This window comes from Typopeltis vanoorti, chromosome 16, assembly GCF_054136105.1.
Source record: "Typopeltis vanoorti isolate ZY-2024b chromosome 16, IOZ_Tvanoo_1.0, whole genome shotgun sequence".
NCBI classification, from domain to species: domain Eukaryota; kingdom Metazoa; phylum Arthropoda; class Arachnida; order Uropygi; family Thelyphonidae; genus Typopeltis; species Typopeltis vanoorti.
In genome coordinates, this window is record NC_143564.1 from 48,813,380 (window position 1) to 48,836,498 (window position 23,119).

A 23,119-nucleotide genomic window follows, 5' to 3' on the forward strand; every position below is an offset into this window, starting at 1 on the left:
GATGTCTTGCATATAGTTAGATTGGTATTTTGACTAATTTCTTTCTGTTTCAGAAAATTTTATTCATTTGACTCTCCACAATATCAGCTTTGCTTATTCTGCGTCTATATTTAAAATTGTGCCTAATAGCTGAAATATTTTACTTGTTTTATGGTTTCTCAATTAAGGCTGCACCTTATGTATTCCATATTCTGCATATTTTCTTATTCTTTTTGTGGTTTATTTTCATGCTGAATTTCGTACAGTGGTTATTCAGTTTAAATAAGGAAATCTACAGCCTATTGGATTTATTTAAGAGTTTAACATTGTTTACATAAAGCTGAGGTTAACTAACGTCTCCAGTTTTGTTGTCAATCTGAATGCTACTTTTCATATAATCGATGCATAAGAGCTAGGATAGCATAAACTGTTGTATAACACTTGATTTTACTTCAGATCATCTTCCTCTATCCTCCTTCAATTCTAAATACTAACTTTGAACTTATCTTTTAGTTTTGTATTGCATTGTTATATTGTGTTGTTCTGTATAATGCCTTTTTTTTATACTATATAATAGTGTTTTTGAAGCTTTCCTTTGGCACCTTATGTGCTTTTTTTAGGATCTACAAAACTTAAATGCATATCCTTGCTATATTCCCTATATTTCTCAACTTTTGTCTTAAAGTAAAAATTTCATCCTAGCAACATACATGGTTTGAATTCAGCTTGTTCTTCCCCATCTTTCTCTGTTACTTTTCTTATCCTCTTCTTCACTATACTTGCATAAATCTTACTTACCTGGAATACTTTAGCAAATTTCTTTTGTGATTCTCTTGTTGAGCTTTACTCCAGTCATAGAGAATTTGACCTTTCTGAATTCTGCAGGACAGCTAATATAAAATGTTTATACCTCCATATTTGAATATCATCTAATCCACCTGCCTTTCCATATTTCAGGTTTCTGATGCCTTTTTTCTCCATCAGCTATTGATATGTACTTATTACATTCCTCTGGAATATATATATATTACCATGCTGTTATTTCTTGTTTCATTTCACAGTCTTTATCTTCAGTTTTTATATTACCTTTATCATCTGATTCCTTTCACAGCACTTGTTTCTCCATTTCTAAGCTTTTTTGAAATAATCCTCAGAACAGTTTGCTATCTTATCAGTGTTTATTTTCTATATATACTTAAGTCTTCCCAAGACTTTTTTTGTTTTGCTACTTCACATTGTTTCACTTTCTTACATTTCCTCCTGTATTCTCTCAGACCATGTGTTGATTTACTAGGAACTTTTGATATGTTTTTTTTTTCTTTCTTTTCTAGGATTGTTTCTTTAGCTTTGTGAGTTTGTCATGGACTACTGATTTTTCTAACCTTTCGTTTAACTTCATGTCGTGACTCTAGATGAACCAATCAGTGTTTTCTTGCTACAATGAATCTCTATTAAGATTTAGTTATTGTTTTCAAACACTTTTATTTTTCTTGGGCAAGACTTACATATTTCAGTCTACAATTCACTTCTGAAAGCTATTTTTTTTTTTCACAAAACAGACTGATTTGGAGGAAAATTGTAGATAGGAAGTTAGTAATGATGTAATTTTTTCATGTAGTACTGTCATATCCTGTACACCCCTTGAGGGTACATGGCAGGAATTTGATGATGATGATGATGATGATGATGATATGAAATTCTTTTTTATCCTAAAAACTAAATGATCACTTCCTCTTTCAAATCTCCTCTATTTTCTTGTCCTGAATCAGTGTGAAAATATCAATACCAGTATAGTCAGTAGCCTTTTTTTTTTTTTTTGTAAATCTCTGTCTTTGAACATGATATTAGTAAGTACTAGATCACATCCTGAACAGAAATCTAGCAGATACCATTATTACTGACTTTTGTCTTTTCTCCAAATTTTCCAAAACATATCCATGTCTTATATTTATTTCCTACTCAGCTATTGAGATATCCAACAAAAATAACTCTTTCTTTATGCCATCTCTGTTGACTCAAAAAATTCTTCCATTTCTTACCTAGTAAAACTTTCTGTGAGACCATAAGCACAAATAAGTTTGATTGTTCAATTTCCCATTTAGATGTTTGCACAAGTCACTATTTATAATTGCCTACCGTTCAAGCAGATTATTTTTGTGTTTAATGAAGATCCAAATTCATATATTTTTATACCACTTCAGGTTTCAGTAAACAAGGTAGTGAGTGGTCTCTTACCAGGCATCACTAAAATTCATTTACATTCTAAAAGCATTCACAGACATTATGTTTTTTGTAGATTTTGAGCTTGAGGCCTTTTGGTGGAAAATACACACTAATCACTTGGCCAACCAGGTCAGTTAAAGTATAATAAATTGACTGTGGTAAAGTTGCATGCTTTTCTTAATTTGTCCTTAGGTTCGAGTTAGTACCTCCTCTAATACTCATGTATAGGTTTCAAATCTAATGACACACATCCTCATTGTGAGAAAAAGGTCAAGTCATATAATGCACTGTGTATGTGTTATGTGGATGGGCATGTAAGTTAATACACACACACACTTATTTTATTTTTATTTTTTAGGAACTTTAGTCTTTTGTCATTTGGAGAGGAGGCTGAGGAAGAAGAAGCTGAAGTTGATGCAGTTGTCAAGGTGTGATTTGCTTATATGTAAATGAGAAATATAGCATGGCTGAAATAAATGGTATTCATTTGATATAAATTGTTTTGATTTTTACAGATTTATTTATTTATTTATTTTTGGGGTTCAGCAGTAATATACTATATAAGAATATTTAAGTTTGCAACCATATTATACCTATGATATGGTTGCAAACCATATGGTTGTTTATATAATTTTATTGTGTAAGTTTACACAATATGGTTGTTTATATAATTTTATGTGTAAGTTTACACATAAAATTATATAAACTTTCTTTGACTGCAGAAACTAGTAATACTTTGATAATAGAACAAGTTAACTTCATTATGTTTATGCTTCAGGATAAGAAAGCATAGTACAGAAGTTTACCCTTATGCTCAGGGATTTCTCCATGTTTTATTCCTAAATAGACTGCACAAACTCTGAGATTTTTTCATTAATTGGGAAACCAAATTCAAGAAGAAATTGAAGACAGTGGGCATCCATCTAGATCAGGGGTCGGCAAAGTCGTTGATATCGACCTCTGGGGTTTGATGTGGCTATCCAAGGGGTTGATAAATGTCTAGGGGTCAATAAACACCTGAAACGATTGTGAGTCGTCTTCTTCTTTAGTATTCTGCAATTGAGCAGGTTCTTTTAGTAGCAGTAACTTTCCTTCCACTCTCTTCTGTTCTGAGCCTTCTCTTTCAAGATTGTGTACCTGTCTCAATTGAGCATGTCATCTAGCATTGTTTTCTTTACTCTTCTTCTGGGTCTTTTTCCATCTATTTTTCCTTCGATGGCATCTCTGATGATTCCATTCCCTCTCAGAATATGTCTGATCCAGTTTTCCTTGCTTCTTTTTATCCTCCTTAACAGACTTCTTTCTTAAAAAGAAAGAAGTCTGTTAAGGAGGATAAAGAAAGGAGAAGGATGGAAAAAATCAAATGGACAGATAAAATAACTAATGAAGAGGTCTTAAAAAGAGTCCATTTGATTTTTTCCATCCTTCTCCAAATCCACATCTCAAAGCTTTCCAAAATCTTAATCTCTTCTTTCTTCAATGTCCAAGTTTCAGATGCATAGAGGGCAACATTCCATATATAACATTTTATTAGTCTTTTCTTTAGATTTCTACCCATTTTACTTTGAATAAATTCCATTTTCTATTCAAGGCATCTCTTCTCATCGCTATTCTTGCTTTTATATCACTTTTACATCTTCCATCACTGTTAATAACACTTCCTAGATATTTAAATGTCTTTACTTGATTCAGTTTTTCCCCATTTATTCTGATATCCATATTTGCCTCTTTCCTTGCTATTTTCATCACCTTTGTTTTTCTGATGTTAATTTTCATTCCATAATTGATACAGGATTCCAGTAATCTGTTCAACAGATGTTGTAGTCCTGTTTCAGTGTTTGATAGTAATGCCTTGTCATCTGCGTCTTTATTCCTTCTTCCAAATTCTCCAGTGCTTCTTTTAACATTGCTTTGGAATACATGTTGAACAAAATTGGTGACAGAGAACAGCCTTGTCTTACTCCTCATCCAATGATACCTGGTTCTGTTGTACCATATATGTCTCTCACCATGGCAATTTGTCCCATATATAGTGAGATAATTAGCCTTCTGTCTTTCCAATCTATACCAATCTTTTTCATTACTTCCACCATCTTATCCCATTTTATATAGTCAAAAACTTTCTCAAAATCTATATAATAGATGTTAACTTCTTTATTCACTTCTAGACTTCTTTCACTTACTGTTCTTAACAGTTCAATCACATCTCTTGTTCCCCTACTCTTCCTGAAACCAAACTGATCTTCTCCAAGAATTTCTTCCACTTTAGATGCAATTCTTCGTGTTAAAATTCTCATAAGTATTTTTGATGTATAGGAAATGAAACTTATTGTTCTAAAATCCTTGCAGTTCACTGCATTACTTTTCTTTGGTATAGGTATAAATATTAAGGTCATGAAATCTTATGAAGTCATCTAGAACAGAGACAATCGATGCTGGTGTGCATTTATCGCCCATAGCTATCAGAGTGGTGATCAGTGATCTGATAACTTTGAATTTACTTTGTAATTTTTTTAAGGTTATAGTGCCTGTATTGGCTGTCCCTGATTGTAAGAAGAATTGCTAACAGTATTCGCAAGAGTATTTAAAATTTTGATTTATATCATCATTTACCAAAAAAATAATAATAATTCCTTCAGGAATTATTATTTTTAAATTGAGAAATTTATTATTGATAACATTTATTCATTTATTTAACATGATGGAGGTCAATGAGGGATCAGGGACTCCATGAAGGGGTCGATGGTCTAAAAAGTTTGTCGATCCCTGATCTAGATCATTAGTTTGATAATATAAACTATTATATTATCATAGTTGATATAAACTATGAACTTATGATTTACATTTGTATCATTAATTCTTCTGCCATATACCATGCTTTTATTCCAATTTCAACTTTTCATACTGAAGACACGTGATACATTAAGCGAAAAAATTTTCCATAAGTAATCAGTTGATAATATTTCTTCATAAAAAGTTTATTAATATATCTTTAATAATAATCATTAATAATTACAAGGGTTGTTTGAAAAGTTTGGTAAAAAAATAAGTTAAACACATTTTTTTGGAAAAAATTGCCTTTATTTCTCAACATAATCTCCATCGCGGTCTACATATTTGGTGCAGAGAGTTTCCAATTTTTTCATCCCATCTAAAAAGTAGGATTTCAAATTGTGCAAAATAGTCGTTGACAGCCTTGATGACATCCTTGTTCGAAGAAAATTTTTTCCTACTGAGCCAATTTTTACGTTTGGGAACAAGAAGAAGTCACACAGGGCCAAGTCCAGAGAATACAGTGGATGTGGAACCAATTTGAACCTCAATTCATGCATATTGCGATGGCCGAAATGTGGGACAGTGCATTGTCTTGATGAAAGAGCACCTTTTTTGTGCACCAATTTTAGCCATTTTTTCTTCAGTTCTTCTTTTAAGCGGTCCAACAATGATGCATAATAGATTCCTGTTATTGTCTTACCCTTTTCCAAATAGTCTATCATGATAATTCCTTGGGAATCTCAGAAAACAGTGGCCATCACCTTCCCAGCTGACAAAACAGTGTTCACTTTTTTTGGTGCTCTTCCACTGTTTTGATTGCTGCTTGGACTCAGGTGTGTAGTGGTGGATCCAAGTTTCATCTACAGTCATGAATTGATGCAAAAAAATCCTACAAATTGTGATTAAACATCACCAAACACTACATTGAAGTGTCTTTTCGCATGCTTTTTTTGATCGACAGTCAACAATTGCGGCACCCATTGCACACACAGCTTTCTTGTGTGCAATTTTTCATGCAGGATATTATGCACCCATTCAGTTGAGATGCCTATGATCTCTGCAATCTCATGCACTTCCACTTGGGGTCTTCCATAACAATACCATGGATTTTGTCAATCATTTCCTTCGTAGTGACCTCAGTCAGGCATCTGGAGTGCACTTCATTTTTGATGGACTTACGACCACGTTTAAACTAATTTATCCAAAAATAAATAGTCTGTAATGCTGGTGCAGAGCCCCCTTGAACTGCATCTAACTCGGCTTTGATATGTGTGGGTATCCATTTCTTCTTCTAAGAATGTTTTATCACTGCACAAAACTCGTTTTTCTCCATTTTTATGAAACATGCAAACACGGTAATTTTAAATGTTTGCCAAACGAGGACTACATGTCACACGTGGCTAAAATTTTGCCAGGGGTCATGAAAAAGATGATACGTATCGACACTGGTATGAATGAATGAATTGTGTCGCTGTCTATTGGAAATTTACCAAACTTTCAAACAACCTTCATAAATATTTATTCATTAATAAAATCTTCATTTCTATCTCATTTAAAGAAATGAGAGTAGCTTAACTATATAAAATGCTTGTAATTCACTCTTTAACTGTTCTGTAAATAATGTTGTTGTGTTGCTATACTTTATAAGATCGGTGACAGCTCTAGTTGTGTTTACTCTGTGTATATAAGACAACTTTCTTGATAATGATTTGTAACTTCTAGTAGGATACTCATTTTGAAACCTTGCTGGAATCTCACCAGCTAGCAGCTATATGTCTTGATACCATGTTTGAACTTATTCATATTGTAACTGTGGGGGTGAAACAGATGCTGCCTTATAAGTGAAAACATTGTTATTGAAAACAACACATAATTTACTATTATTAATTAATAGTCCATAAGTATCAAGCTGCTGTTAATATTGGTCAAGTAGAACAAGTTATTTTTTCACTTTGAAATGTCTCTTCACTTACACAGGTAGATATATCCACAAACTTTCCCGTCATTCTGCCCCAACAGTAAGCAATATGATATTATTAAAAATGAAACCAGTAGAATCTTCAGTCTGTTCCAGTGAGGCTTTTGTCACAACTGAACTTAACTATATACATAATAACTTCCTATCTAATGGCTATAGTACTTGTACAGAATCAACAAAATACTTAAACCTTCCCATAGTCCTAAACCTTCTGTACAGAAAGCTTATGGTGATGCAATCACTATTCCCTATATCCAGGGTATGTAAAAAATTCTCTGGGCACTGCCTTCAAGGCAGTGAAAAATTTATATCATTACTAACTTCCTATCTACAATTTTTCTCCAAATCAGTCTGTTATCTGTCAGGACTCCAACATTATCAGATCTTATATTTCTATCTTCTAATGCACTTTTTACTGTATCGATCCACCTATATCTTGGTCTTCCTGTGGATCTTTTTCCTGCCAACTCTGCAGAGAATACTTGTTTTGCTAATCTTTCCTCTCCCATTCTGTTTAAGTAAATATACCACATGAGATTAGCCCTTCTAACACACATTTCAGGATGCTAACCATGTCAAGTTCTTTCCTAATATCCTTGTTTTTAATATGATGTTGCCATTGATGCCATCCGTTCATGCTCCTAATCTTTCTCAGGACTCTCATATCTGCAGTCTCGAGTCTTTGGCCAAGTGTTTTACTTCTGACCCAGTTCTCAGATCTTGTATACAGCTAATTTAGCGTTTTGACTAATTTCTCTCTTATTCCACATAAATTTAATCAGTTGACTTTCTACCATATCAGCTTTGTTGACTCTCTTGTCTATTTCCATATTTAATTTACCATCTTCACTAAAAATTGTGCCTAAGTAGCTGAAATATTTTACTTGTTCTATAGGTTCTCCATTCACAGTGCAGTTGATATTTTCAATGCTTCTGCCTATTTTCATTGTCTTCGTCTTGTTATTGCTGACCTTCATAATAGATCTATTGCAACAGTTATTCAATTTAGTCAGGGAATCTTGAAGAGTTGTGACAGATTTATTTAGAAGTATAACATTATCCACATTAAGCAAAGAGCTGAGATTAACATCTCCAATTTTGATATCAGGTTTAATACCACTTTCCTTCATAATGTGATCCATATAGATAATGGATAACAGAGGGGATAATGTACATCCTTGTCTCACACCAGATTTAACATTAAACCGTCTTCCTGTACTTCCTTCAATTCTAATTGCTGACTTCCAACTCAAATAAAGACTAAGTATTGCTTGACACCATATAACCGAAGCGTTTTGAACAGATTGTCTATATGCACTTGTCATATGCCTTTTCCAGATCTACAAAACTTAAATACAGATGTTTGTTATATTCCCATGCTTTCTCAACTATTTGTCATAAAGTGAAAATCTAATTCTGACAGCCTCTATTTGGCCTGAATCCAGCTTGTACTTGACCAAGCTTCTCTTCCACAATCCTTCTCATCCGTTTCTCAAGTATACTTGCATATATCTTATCAGGAACACTCAGTAGAGAAATACCTCTGTAATTCTCACATTCAGATTTATTTCTCTTTTTATATATTTTATATATCTATTTCTCTTTTTTTTTATAATTTTAAATAAATTATAAATATATTTTATATATTTATTTTTATATATATAATTCGTTCCTCTCTCCAGGACTTCTGAACCATGCAGTGAAGCAACTGTAAGACTTTTATACTTCCATATTTGAGCATTTCTGGTCGAATATCATCTACTCCAGCTACCTTTCCACATTTCAGTCTTTTGATGGCTTTTTCTACTTCAGATATGGATATACAGGGTGTTCGGGATAAATTTGACATATTTATAATTAATTATATTTTTCCGTAAGTTACATGTATTAACACACACTTCTCTTCATTTAAAAGTTTGGACCCTTCTTCATTCATATACAAGATGTCAGAAAGGATGGATAGCTGGAACCCACCTGAATCATGGAAGAGAATAACTTGTATCATGATGATTCGTGCCCGCCATCAAAATAAGGATATTACGACTGTTGCCCAATGCTCCCTGAATACAGTAAAAACAATCAGGCATGAACTAGAGACTTGCAATGGTGACTACGAGGATGTAGCAAGAAGAAAGATCCCTAGCAGACGATCTGATTGCGTTCGTACAGCAGAATTCCTCGCAAATCTGCGGGAACAGGTGTTGAAGAACCCTGGCATTGGAATTCGGGCTTTGTTCGTGGAGTTGCTAACTGTAGTCAAGCCCTGGATAACAAGGGTAGCCAATGGTAGGCCGTATGTATGGCAGCAGGATTCGGCCCCTTGCCACACCTCTGGGAAAAGTCAAAAATGGTTGTCTGAAAATTTCTACGACTTCACCAGTCCAAATGTTTGGCCTCCAAACTCCCCAGACCTTAACCCCATGGATTATTTTGTATGGGGCGCAGTTGAAAAAGACACCAATCGCACTTCCAGTAATACAAAAGCCCAGTTAATGGATAAAATTAAAACAGTTTTTGCGGCCCTTCCCAGGGAGACTGTAGCATCAGCTTGTTCGAGGTTCCGAAGCAGAATTGAAGCTGTGATCGATGCTAATGGTGGTTATTTTGAGAAAATCTTGTTGATAGTATTGTAATTAACTCTGCCTGTAATGTTTTTTTGTCAATTCATTAAATTTAATAGATACAAAGAAGATTTTCTTTTTCCTTACGAAACTGTCAAATTTATCCCGAACACCCTGTATATTAATGACACCATGCCTGTTGAGTGTTTTTTTACTGTGCTGTCATCACTGCTTGTTTTATTTAGCAATTTTTCGAAGTAATTAATCCATACTTCAAGGATATCTATTTCTCCCGTTTTCATGTCACCTTTATCATTTCTAATTCCTTTTGCAGCAATCTTTCCTCAATTTCTGAGCTTCTTCAACAACCTGCAGAATATCTTGCCACTTTTTAGATATTTATTTTATATGTTCTTACCAAAATCTTCCCATGACTTTTTAGCTAGTTTTACACTGTCTTTAGCGTTCTTACATTTGTCTCTGTATTCTCTAAGAGCACAAGCTGATTTATTTGCCAGGAACTTTTGTTAAGCATTCCTTCACTGCCTCTTTAACTTCTTGTGTCCGAGTTCCGATTTTTCTATCCTTGCAGACAACCTCACCACATGCCTCTCATGGCTCAATCAATCAATGTTTTCTTCAGGGCTTGCTAATGAATCTCTAAGGTTTGATTCTTGTTCTCAAACTCTTTCATTTTTTCTTCAATAATCTTTGTATATGTTAGTCTACAGTTCACATCTGAGAGCTGCTCAGCTTTTATTCACTTTAAAACTTTCTTACATGTTCTTTTCAATATGAAATTCAATTTTATCCTGCTCAAGACTAAATGGTGATCACTTCCAATTTCAAATCCTCTGTATACTCTGGTGTCCTGCACCAGGGAGAAAACATCACTATCAACAAAAACATAGTCAATGAGACTTTTCTTATTCCTAGCCTCTTCTCTCCATGTGAATTTGTGCACATTTTTATGTTGGAACATGGTGTTAGTAATAACCAGTCCATGTCCTGAGCAGAAATCCATCAGATATTTGCCATTATTATTAGCTTTTCTCTTTTCTCCAAATTTTCCCAAAATATTTTTGTATGTCTGACAATCATTTCCTACTCTGCTATTTAGATCCCCAACAAGGACCAACTTTTCCTTTTTCATTGTGTCAGTTGCTTTCTCTAAAGCCTCAAAAAATTCCTCCACTTCTACTTAGTTAAACCTTCTGTGGGACCATAGGCACAAATCAGTCTCATTGTCCATTTTGCCTTTCTTTTTCACCCGTATTATGTTTTCTTTTTTTTTTCTTTTTTGTTTCAGTCACCCGTATTATGTCGATCTGGTGCTTATCCAATTCCTCTGCTTGATCCATTTCTTTGCCATTCAGGCTTCTTATGTTGTACTAGTCTTGAACTCTGATGTTGAGTTGGGGTGTGTTTTAGGATTTGTTCCAGTAGCTGACTTTTCGTTGTTTTCCCTGGTTCCCTGGCAAAAATAATGGGTGACTTTGTTTAACTGGGTGACGCACCACCCACATGAAATTCTGTCATGTTGTACCATCATTTTATATTTTGGTTTAAGTCGATAAGAATACAATTCGGTTTGTTAAATCTCAAATTGCCAGCCCATCCTCATTCGTTCAGTAACCAGGTAGATACCTAACAGGGTGCACCATGAGAAGGTGAGGATTGGACATTAGGTCAGAAGCCCTGGTCGGTTCTCCGCATTCCTTTAAAGGCTATGTGGAGGTCTCCTCTCAGTTATACAGCTTTGACCCTTAAAGTCCCCCCCCCCGATATATGCAGAGTCCCTTTTTTCCTGAAAGTTGGCCTACTGTGGAAAGACTTGAAGATCAGTCAGATTAGCCACCAGAAGACTGATCAAAAGGTTTGAATCAAAGTGCTTAAGAAGAATTAACAGTATAAAGTGGACTGGGGGAGATGGGGGAGAGACAAATGATAAACTAAGGGAAGAGTTGGGTTACACTGATAACATCATGGGAAGGGGAGCTATCCAGACTGGTCCCAATCTTTATTGAGGTGAAAAAGTAAAGGGGTGTTCATCATAGGCCTAGAGTTAGTATAGGGGTGCAGGCAAGTCTGATAGTATTAGAAAAGAGAAAAGACACATGAATAGCATGAGAGATAGAGAAAAAGGCCTCAGCTTTTGTATATCATCATGTAGCCAAAGGTTATTGCTTTTTTCTTTTTCACCGGTCTCATGCAGCTGAACAATCAAAAGACCAGTTGATTAGGTGGTTAGCATTATCTGCAGCCTGGAGTTTTGCCTTTTCTAGTTGTGATTACTCTCTAGTCATTCCTGCAATAATTGACTGTAAGACTCTAATGAACTTAATATGATAGAACCATTTAAAAAAACCTCTCATAGTAAAAATAGACAGAATTTTATCTCCATCTGGTGAATTTTGCATAATGCAGATGGTCTAAACCACTTAACCAAATATTTAGCATCTCCTAGAATTCTTCTTTCTAAATACAAAAATCGTCTAACTGAACAGTAAGATTTTCACAATACAATATTATAAAGCATTTGTATGTCATATTGTTGCTGGTTTTAAAATCCATGTTTTTTCCTGTCTTTCCATAAATGGTATTTTAATTCATTAATTATGAAAATTCAAATAATCTTCCCATTACTGACAGGTGGAGAATACTGCAAAAAAGAATCTGTTCCAAATACACAGAGCAAGAGGGAAGCTGCAGAATATATGTTCTACTCTTTCCAATCAGTAACGGATGTCACAGATTGCATCTCTGATGTTAAAGTACATTTGATGGCATTTACTGGAAGGTGACCAAATGCAATACTCCAAGCAAGATTCCTCCTTTTAGGGTACCCTATTATTGTCAGTACCCAACTGTGGAAGTTTATGGCAAAAGAGGGTAAAGATTTCTTTATACCAAATTTTGCTTTTATTAATAGAAAGAATTTCAATGCCAGAATGTTGCAGTATTCAGAAACAGTCAGCATTTGAACCTTTTACATCAAATGGGGAGGGGGGGGGGTGATAACCTAGTAGTCACGGAGGAGGTCTGCACTTGTGTGATTAGTCTGCAATATTTATGGAATTTTAAAAGCTCTATTGCGTAAAATGCAGGGAATTTTAACACTGGAAGCCCAAAGCCTCTTTTTTGATAGTTAAAGAAATTTTTTTTAAACTTCTTGGTATTGGCTGGACCAAAAAATTGCACTGGTTTAATATATAATTGTTTTTCTTCAGCTTTTGTAATGTCTGTAATATTTATTATGCACAGCTGAGCTGGGAATATTATGGTTTTAAGTACTATAGCTTTAGAAGAACAAAAAAAGTGGCCTCATTTTCCAATCTTCTAAGGCTTCAATGTTTTTGTATATAAGTTCTTAAACTGATAATATTTGGTATGTGGAGAAGGGAATTCCAACTATAGTGAGAGGTTTCCTTTTAGGGGTTAGCCCAAAGAGAATGCCCCAAGATGCTACTTTCCAAAACTTTTAATTTTGTCTTGTCAGCATTGGCAGTTAATCCACAGATTTTGCTAAATTTTTCCAAAATGCCAAAAAAGGTGCATATGGAATTATTATCTCTCAAAATGCTTATTAGATCATCAGCAAATGCTAATACCTTATTTTTCTTCATAGTTGAAAGAACTTATTCCTCGCACAGCATGAGTATTGTCAGCTTCCTGCAAGAAAGGTTCAAGAACCAATGCAAAGAGCAGTGGATTAAGAGGGCAACCTTGCTTTTTGACTCCTTTTTGAATTTTGACTGATATTTTAATTTGATATTTTAAGGATACTTGTGACATAAAGATTGAATAATATAAGCATGTAAACACAAGAAAGATATTTAATTAGCAAAATATTTTGGTCTAATCAGGATAACTCATTAATTCATATTAACTGGTAATTAGTTTACGGAATTAACAATGCATATAAAGTATATTAATTAAAGGTAACTTTAATGAATAACTTCTATATTTCGGCAACGTCACGTTGCCATCTTCAGGAACATAAAGATATGGTATGTGCACGCAGGCACTAACAAAAGCAAATGAGGAAGAAAGCAAGAAACTACTATTGGAATCCTAAAGTCCTAATGGTGCCCTCTGGGGCTAATTTGGTTGTCTTGGCAGTTGGGCTGAAGTTCTCATAATGTAAGTCTCCCAAATTTGGGGTAGTTTCATGCACCCAAATTTATTGAGGTTAGGAACGTTTTTTAGAGCTGCTGATGATTCCTTGAATAATCTTCCATATTTAAACTTGCCGCAGTGTATTATTTTTGTTTTCTTCCAACGAATTCTATGGTGGGTATCTAAGGCATGGTCTGCCAGCCCAGAGCGGCTGTACTGGTGAAACTAGATGTAGTCTTTGTGTTCTGAAATCCTGATATTTGTTCTGCCTGTTTGGCCAAAGTAGGACAATTTGCAGCTGCAAGGGACCTGGTATACACCAGGTAGGTTTAGGGGAAGTGGTTGGTCTTAGAGCGGATAAGGGATGCCAACTTTTTTTATTGTCTGTAACAAGAAGTAAGGTCATATTTTTTGACGACATCGGTTATTTTCTCAGAGGTGCCCTGGATGTAGGGGATGATGATAGATTTGGTGTAATCTTTATTGTGGAGGGGGGGTTGCGGTTTACTGGTTTTAGTATTTTTTGGATTTTTTTGGGGTTATAGCCATTGGCTAAGAAAGTGTTGAGGATGTGGTTTAGTTCAGTAGTTAGGGCCTTATCATCTGAGCAGATTAATTTTGCCCTGTTATATGACAAGGCCCTAACTACTGAACTAAACCACATCCTCAACACTTTCTTAGCCAATGGCTATAACCCAAAAAAATCCAAAAAATACTAAAACCAGTAAACCACAACCCCCTCCACACTTTGCCGAAATATAGAAGTTATTCATTAAAGTTACCTTTAATTAATATACTTTATATGCGTTGTTAATTCCTTAAACTAATTACCAGTTATGTATGACCAACGTATGGGCCTTGCTACTATAATTAATTCATATTAATTTTATGTTATTTAATATTATTAATTAATATCTTTATTTCAATCATGTCTCTGCTTAATAATATTTCCTTTAATACTTAGTGATATAACATCACGTGGCTTGTTCTATTTTTAAATGATCTATTGTTAGTATTCCACCTTGTATTTTTTAAAACTGTTCTTGTAGTGCCACTGAAGATGGTCTGCAATTTTCAGACCAAAATATTTGGCTAATTAAATATCTTTCTTGTGTTTATGTGCTTATATTATTCAAATTTTGACTGAGTCTGATAGGAACCTATTAACTAGGGCGTTAATGGGTTCTTTTGTGACAAAGATTGAATAATATAAGCACGTAAACACAAGAAAGATATTTAATTAGCCAAATATTTCGGTCTAATCAGGATAACTCATTAATTCATATGAATTTTATGTTATTTAATATTGTTAATTAATATCTTTATTTCAATCATGTCTATGCTTAATAATATTCTCTTTAATACTTAGTGATATAACATCACGCGGCTTGTTCTATTTTTAAATGATCTATTGTTAGTATTCCACCTTGTATTTTTTTAAAACTGTTCTTGTAGTGCCACTGAAGATGGTCTGCAATTTTCAGACCAAAATATTTGGCTAATTAAATATCTTTCTTGTATTTACGTGCTTATATTATTAGAATTTTGACCGACTCTGATAGGAACCCATTAACTAAGGCATAGGTAGTTGAATTGGCATAGGCTCCTTTACTAACAGATAGTAGTCTTTGTCCACACCACTTTTCTGGTGAATATGGAACAGAAAAGGATGCCAGACATTATCAAATGCTTGATTATGGTCTATTGATAGCACTGCCATTGGCTGCTTTTCATATTAACTAGGTGGAGTAGATCTCATAGTAGAAACAGATTTAATTCTACTGCTTGGCCTGGAACTCCATATACCTGTGTGCTTTTAATTATGTATTTCATTCACACTTTGAAACTGTTATTGATAATGCAGAAAAATATCTTGTAGTCAGTATTAAATAGAGATATAGGTCTCCAGCTGCTGATTAAGGTATGATCTCTATTTGGTTTTTGGAATGAGGATGATATGAGTTGCTATAAATGCACTTATTATGTGGCCTGTAGAGAGAAAAGAATTAAATAGTATAACTAGAATGGAAAGAATAAAATCCCAGGCCGTGCAGTAAATTTCTATCCCTAGTCCATCAGGTCCTGAGGATTTCCTTGTCTGTCATTCTTTATAGGCTGTGGTAACTTAGGTGCTGTAATGGATTTGTCCAAGCCTGTCTTGGATATAGACAGGAAAGCTCATTAATGATCTAAGAGTTATAATTTCCCACAAGTCTTCAAACAGATTTTTTGTGTTTTTGAAAGGAGTCAGGAATGTCTTGAGTGGTGGACGTGTCTTCTACCATCCATTCAGATTTGGGTGATAGTCCTTTCTTCACAGAATTTGGTGAACTGTCTATTGAAGAATGCAGCTGAAGAGCTATCTACTAAGTGCTGCTCTATTCTTATTTTAAAATTCATTTTTCCACTTGTTTCTGCCTTTTCACTTTTATCTCTATATTAATGTTTCTAATGATGTTGAAAGATTATTTTACACTTGGTTAGACTATAATAAATTTAGTTTAATCCTTTATCCAAGTGTGAGCAAACAAAGTTTGCACCTGAAAGTATCTTCAGGACTGGGGTAAGGTGGTACAACACCGGGCAACTTGTTGAAAAGGTGGAACAAGCTAACATCACTCCTATCTCAGTATCTCCCATAATGCACAACACATCTCCTTGCGAATATGTATAATGTTATGCATTAAGGGAAGTGCCACTACCCAGACTAGTTTCGACTTTTATTGAGGTCTCTTCAGTGAGAGCAAGGTCATCTCTACCTATAGGAGTTGCCAAACGGTGTGCCACCTTTTTATTAAATTACTCTGGATTTAGAGAAAGATGTTGAAAGTTTATTTTTCACTTGGTTAGACTATAATAAATTTAGTTAAATCCTTTATCCAAGTGTGAGCAAACAAAGTTTGCACCTGAAAATATCTTCAGGACTGGGGTAAGGTGGTACAACACCGGGCAACTCGTTGCAAAGGTGGAGTAAGCTAACATCACTCCTATCTGAAGAGACCTCAATAAAGGTCAAAACTAGTCTGGGTAGTGGCCCTTCCCTTAATGCATAACATTATACATATCCGCAAGGAGATGTGTTTTGCATTATGGGAGATACTGTGATAGGAGTGATGTTAGCTTGCTCCACCTTTGCAACGAGTTGCCCGGTGTTGTACCACCTTACCCCAGTTCTGAAGATACTTTCAGGCACAAACTTTGTTTGCTCACACTTGGATAAAGGATTGAACTAAATTTATTTTAGTTTCTAATGATGTTGTTGCATTCTGTACCATTGTGTTAGTTTGCTGTGAACCAGCTTCTCTCTTTATACAGGTCTTTCAACCTTCTTTCTTTTGAGGAAAGCCTGTTCCTTCCCCCATCCAATCATATTCTGTTTTATTGCTTGTTTGAATTTTAACCATGTATCCCACTTCCAGATAACATTATTCCAGTTTGAACAGAGGGCCTGGAGTTCAGTAGAAAAAATCAACAGGAAATTTGGTGGAAGTCTCCATAGTCTGGAACTGATCTCTACTTGTTCCATGCAGTGGAAATTAAGTAGAACTGGATTATTGATCTGACATGTCGATGTCAAGATGTTTTATCTGAATTACCTTATTCACAAGGCAAGAATAGATATAAATTCAATCAAGACTAATCCCTATACCTTGATTCATGTACTTGGAAACCTGGAAATTAGGATTACAAATCCTCCACATCTGCTAGTTAAGTATTGTCCAGATATATTTTGAACTGTGCATTTTTCACTTCTGGGGTGTATTTCTAATTTGTCTAATGTGGAGTTTTCAATACAATTCCAGTCTTCAGCTGCTGTGATGTGGTGGGCACTATATAAATATAGCTGCAATTCCTGGAAGATTTTCGTCTTACTCTTCCATTGGATGAAGCATAAACATTTATAAACCTTATTACAAATTCACAGTATTTTCTGTCTCTTGTCAATGTTCTTCCTTCTGCATCCCTTTTTATATTACAGAATGAACTCAAGGAGGGGGCTGGCAAGAATAATACCCCTCCCACTCCAGCCCTGTAAAATCTTAAAAAGCTCCAATAAGAAAGAAGTGGATGTCTGAGTTTTTATATCTTTATATCTGCAGCCTGTGACCCCTAGAGGGCATGTCTCCAGGTGGCAGATAGGGGAAAGCCTCTCAGAAATGGGTGGTAGGGGGGAAATGAAATACTTCCCATGGACCAACAGGTGATGCATATTAGGGCTAATCTCCCAATGTGTGGATTCAAAAATGATTATGAAAGGAAACAGAACAAATAAATCTAGAGCTTGCCCTGATCCTTCCACCTTGAGAGTGAACATGACATTGTCTGGCGAAAGCCTTCCTGGAAACCAGTCGATCATAAAGGAAAAGAGCAAGCCCTCTAAATCCAAAATTTGGAAAACACCTTTAATTGTTTCCAGTTATAATATATGCATACTCTTAAAATGTGGACATTTCTTTGAGCTATGCAAAGGAGCTGAACTGAATGAAATCAATGCAATTTGTGTCCAAGAACACCACTGGAAAACCGACATGGACTGGAATGAAACTGCATTAACAGACAAAAAAATGGACTTTAGTTTATTCTTCAGCAGGAAAATATGGCAATGGTGGCATAGGAATCTTAGTCAGTAAAAAATTATTTAATGAAATCTTTGCAATAGAGGAAGTTTCGAATAGAATATTATCCATAACATTGGATCCAAACCCCAAGGCAACTATTACGTAACTCAGTATACAAGCCCACAGGAGTTGCTAAAGAAGATAACAAATCATAATTTTACAAAGAGCTTGCCACTTATCTTTCAAAAACCTCCCATTGCATAACTGCCACATAATAGGTGGAAATTTTAATGCACAAATTGGAGCAGACTTAGCAGAATCCACCAGAAATATAGGGAAATATACACATCACCACAGAACAAATCACAGTGGATCTGCTTTCAGAACTTTGCAATGACCACAACTATACCATTCTTCACACCAAATTTCCTCACTGCGCAAACAGAAAATGGACAAGAGAGCACCCAATTGGATCAAAATCTCAACTTGATCACATTCTTATAAATGGCAAATGAGTTAGATCAATATATAACTGTAGAGCCTACAACACCTTTTTTCTTAACTTGGATCACAGAATCATTAGTGCTCACATCAAGCCTCGGCTAACAGCTAGCAACTCAAAGAAAACAGCAACAAGATATATAAAATGGAATAGTTTAGAAGATCCCTCAACCCAAAACAAATATAAAGATGCCATTTGCAAACAACTAAAAAACATGAGTAATAACACTGAAAATAACGACAACTTCAATAATTTAATCAAAGAAGATGCAACAGAAGTACTGGATAAATCTATTCAGTAGAAAACTGGGTGTCACAGAATTCTATAAAACTGATTAATCTCAGAAATATCCCCAAACAAAAAATGAGACATCTCAACAGTGAACAGATAAAGCAGAACTTTGGGATAATAAATAACCAAGTATATGAGTCCCTAAAAAGAGACAAAGAATTCCACATAGAAAATATATGTCAAACTTTGGAGGATTATCATAGAAAACATAAGACCATAGAATCTTTTCAGATTGTGAAGCATCTTAGTAACAAAGAAAGGAAACCCAAAAAATTAAGAATTAAAGATAAAGATGGTAAAACTATAGAAGACAAAGATAAAGAATTATCAGAATGGAAAAACTACTTTAAAAGTTTACTTAACATTAAAAACATTTCACAAACTCCAGTCCCCAGAATCAAAATAAGTGAAGAAATGCCTATAAACTGCAACAACTTCACTGTCTTGATGAACTCAAAACAGCACTCAGCAAGCAAAAAAACAGATAAAACTGCAGGGACTGATGGAATTACAGTCAAAGCAAAACTCCATAGTGGCGACCAACTACAGAATATTTTCCTCAATATATGCAGTAATGCTTTCAGAACAGGGGAAATACCTCCCCATTGGAAAGAAGGTATAATCATACAGATACCAAAAGAAGGAAACCTAAATAAACCGAAAAACTACCATAGAATAACTGTACTACCTATAGCTCTGAAACTTTACAATAAAATGATTCTTAATCATATAGAACCTTATATAATTAAGGAAAACTAGGCAGGATTCCTAAAGAACAGAAGCGCATTAGAACACATTCACAGTGTAAGAAGATTATTAAAGACAAGAATATTCCTCTTATTCTCAATTTCATAGACTTCACAAAGGCATTTGATTCCATTAGTAGAATTAACATGTTTAGCATTTTTTTCATTATGGTATTGCCAACAAAATCACTGAAGCAATTGCAGCACCTTATCAATATTTTCATGCCCGTGTTCTTGTCAATGGGGAATTGTCAAAAATTTCCTATAACAACAGGAGTTCTACAAGGAGACACCTTGGTTCCCTTCCTTTTTATAACCCTAGACTACATTTTCAGGATGGTTGAGGACGAATTTGATGCAACGTTAACAACCAATGATAAACAACTCTGTCTCAGTGACCTCAGCTATGCAGATGATATAATATTAATAGGTTCATCTTTATCCAAGGTGCAACAACACTTTGATAAACTATGCCAAGCTGCAAAAATATTTGAATTGACAGTCAACTCAAATAAAACTAAAATACTCACAAATATAGTACAAGGTTCCATTATTACAGAACACAACCATCCTTGAGAAAAAGTAGAAGACTTTGAATACTTAAGCTCAAATATAAATAATACCCTAAATGACATAATATTAAGAAAATATAAAGCTCTCAATCAACATAGGAATCTAAGAAATATATGGAAATCGCCCCTCATTACCTTGGAAACAAAAATTAAGCTTTACAAACCAACCTCTCAGGCTATCTTTTATATATTGGAGAAACATGGAAGGTTTCCACCCAAAAAGCAATAAAAACCATTAATAGCGTTAATACAACCTTTAAGACTGGAAGGATCATATTTGTAATTCCGCTGTTTTAGAAGAGGCAAACCAAAAATCCTTGATTGAAACCCAATGCAGCCGTCAACTTGATTGGTTTGGACATCAACTGAGACATCTTCCTTCTCCATACTTTGACATCTTAGTTTTATATGCCACCTCAAATGGACAAAGACAGAGAGGAAGACCAATTAAACAATTCTGGCAGTATATTAACCACCTTATCAGCATAGATTCTGTCTCTCTCCATGAGAAATAATTCAACTGGCTCAAAACAGAGAAGCCTGGAAAGCTACATATAATAATTAACTTTTTCTTATTCCTGTTTATTTAGTTCATTTCCCTATTTACAAGTTGTAAATTGTAAATAATAAATCATAAGATGATATCTGCTTCTGCAGATATCATCTTATGAGAAACAAAAACCTGATATTATGGTGTAGCATAAATTTCCATAAAGCTTCTTCTTTAACTGGCCTGTGGAATCCTTATACCTTTAATGAGGCAATGCAGAAGGGAAATGATATGATTAATGAAGTGTCACTGGTGAGTCTTTAACTTGTAAATTTTAGATGAACCTGATGAGGTCTTCAGTCTGTGAAGGAGCAACTGGCAGCCCTCTTGTAAATTATTTTCCTGTTGTTTAAATTTGCTTGCCATTATTTCAATTTCATGGCTACTGTTCCTGATTTGGAAGCTAGTTATTTTCTTTTCATATAGATGATAATCATATTGAGAAAACTTTGCATCAGTTAACTTTATTATTTTTTCTTTAATTGCATTTCTCACTTTCCCTTTATTAGCATGAGATGGTTCCTCAGTCTAATTTTTACATTTTTTTATTTCTTTTCCTTTTAGCTTTTGTTCTTTGTTTTTAGTTCGTCTTTTAATTTTTTTTTGTTTATCCTCAATTTTTATTATTAATTCATCTTTCCTTTTTAATGATATTGTCTGCACATTAAGTTTTTTCAGATTTCCTGCTTTCCTGCTTCTCTTTCCTACTTTCCTGCCTCTTCTCTGGTTTCTCCTTGTATAACAGTTTTATTTATTTGCATTTCATTTTGTATCTGTTCAGTTGTTATACTAGATTCATTATTGTTAATTTCAACTAATGTTGTTCCATCCATATCAGAGTGACTCCTGCAGTTCTAGAATTTTTTGGCTAATTTCTGGCTGATTTTGTCATGTGCTTTTTGTGATTTACCAAGTATAGTTTGTTTGAAAGCACTGCATCTATTAAACTGAATTGGAAGATTCTGGGAACTGTTCTTTATGCCTCTGCAATATGTAATTGACTATTTTAATTGGCTCTACATATGCCCCCAGATCTTTCAGCAAAAGTTCTAAAAGGACAGGTGGTAATGTGATGTTCAGAACTTTCACATTTCTGATGAGGTTTCAGATACTGATTAGTGATATGTCAAATCTCCATACAGTTAAAGCATTTAGCCTTGGGGCAATTGCTACCCAAGTGATCATATGAACTACAATGCAGGTATGTACCCTGGGATAGTTCACCATAACTCGGGTTGTACCAATGTGGACAAAATATGGTAAAGGTGTTGTCATATCCATTGTGAAGGTGACCTTGCCAGAAAACCAGTTTGAATCTTCGCCTGATATACCCTTTCATATGTTACTGATTTTATCCAATTTCAAGAATGTCTGGATAAGAATTTCGTTACTGTTTTCTGAATATTCTATTGGAAATCTCTTGATTTTTACTGTTTTAACCTGGCTTCCCACCAACTAAACAATTGGAATTACAGGAATTACTATGCTACCTTGGAATGTAAAACTCTGTAATGAGGGTTTATCCCTGGTTTCCACATCTTTAACTCCAATTAAATATTTCCATCCACCATATGGCAAGAAAAAATAAATCTTGCTAGCCCCAACTATCTCTTTAAAAGTTTAATCATCTATCTTGCTACTTCACATCCTGGAATTTCAATTCTTTGAGTTTGCACTCTTAGAGGACTTGGTACCATTATCTCGGGGAGTGGGGGGAACTATGATGATAAGAGAAACTTTTCAGTCATAAGACTGAAAATTAAATAATCCTGCAATATGGAAATAATTCTATGCCACCATCACCAACAAATGCTGTAACTGAGCTACTATAGAATGGTGGCTGTGATAGGCCAGAAGTAATCCCATAGTGCAGATATTAACTGCACTATCAGCAGATATTTAATTAAATAGCCAAGAGCTAGTGGGGATGTGGCAAAACCACCATTAGTACCAGTGAAATAAAATTAAAATAGCCAAGTAAAAACAAAGGAAAGAAAACTAAAGTACTTATCTTGCCAAAATCTGAGGTGTCATCAGTGGGAGTCAGACTCAAAAGAGATAACAAGGTTGAAGTAATACGTCATCATCATCATCAAATTCCTGCCATGTACTCTCAAGGGGTGTACAGGATATGACAGTACTACATGAAAAAATTACATCATTACTAACTTCCTATCTACAATTTTCCTCCAAATCAGTCTGTTACTTGTCAAGACTCCAAAATTATCAGATCTTATATTTCTATCATCTAAAGCACTTTGTAC

At 34.6% G+C, this 23,119-nt stretch overlaps 1 protein-coding gene across 1 annotated transcript in view; it reads left to right on the forward strand.

The window, feature by feature from the left end:
• The window catches only part of LOC150098009 (spliceosome-associated protein CWC27 homolog), a 243,340-nt gene that overhangs the window by 140,783 nt on the left and 79,438 nt on the right, over positions 1-23,119 (forward strand). Inside the window, exon 6 of the mRNA XM_090406212.1 lies at positions 2,561-2,630. Coding sequence (XP_090262338.1) covers positions 2,561-2,630 — 70 coding nt within the window. The remainder of the gene's footprint in view (positions 1-2,560; positions 2,631-23,119) is intronic.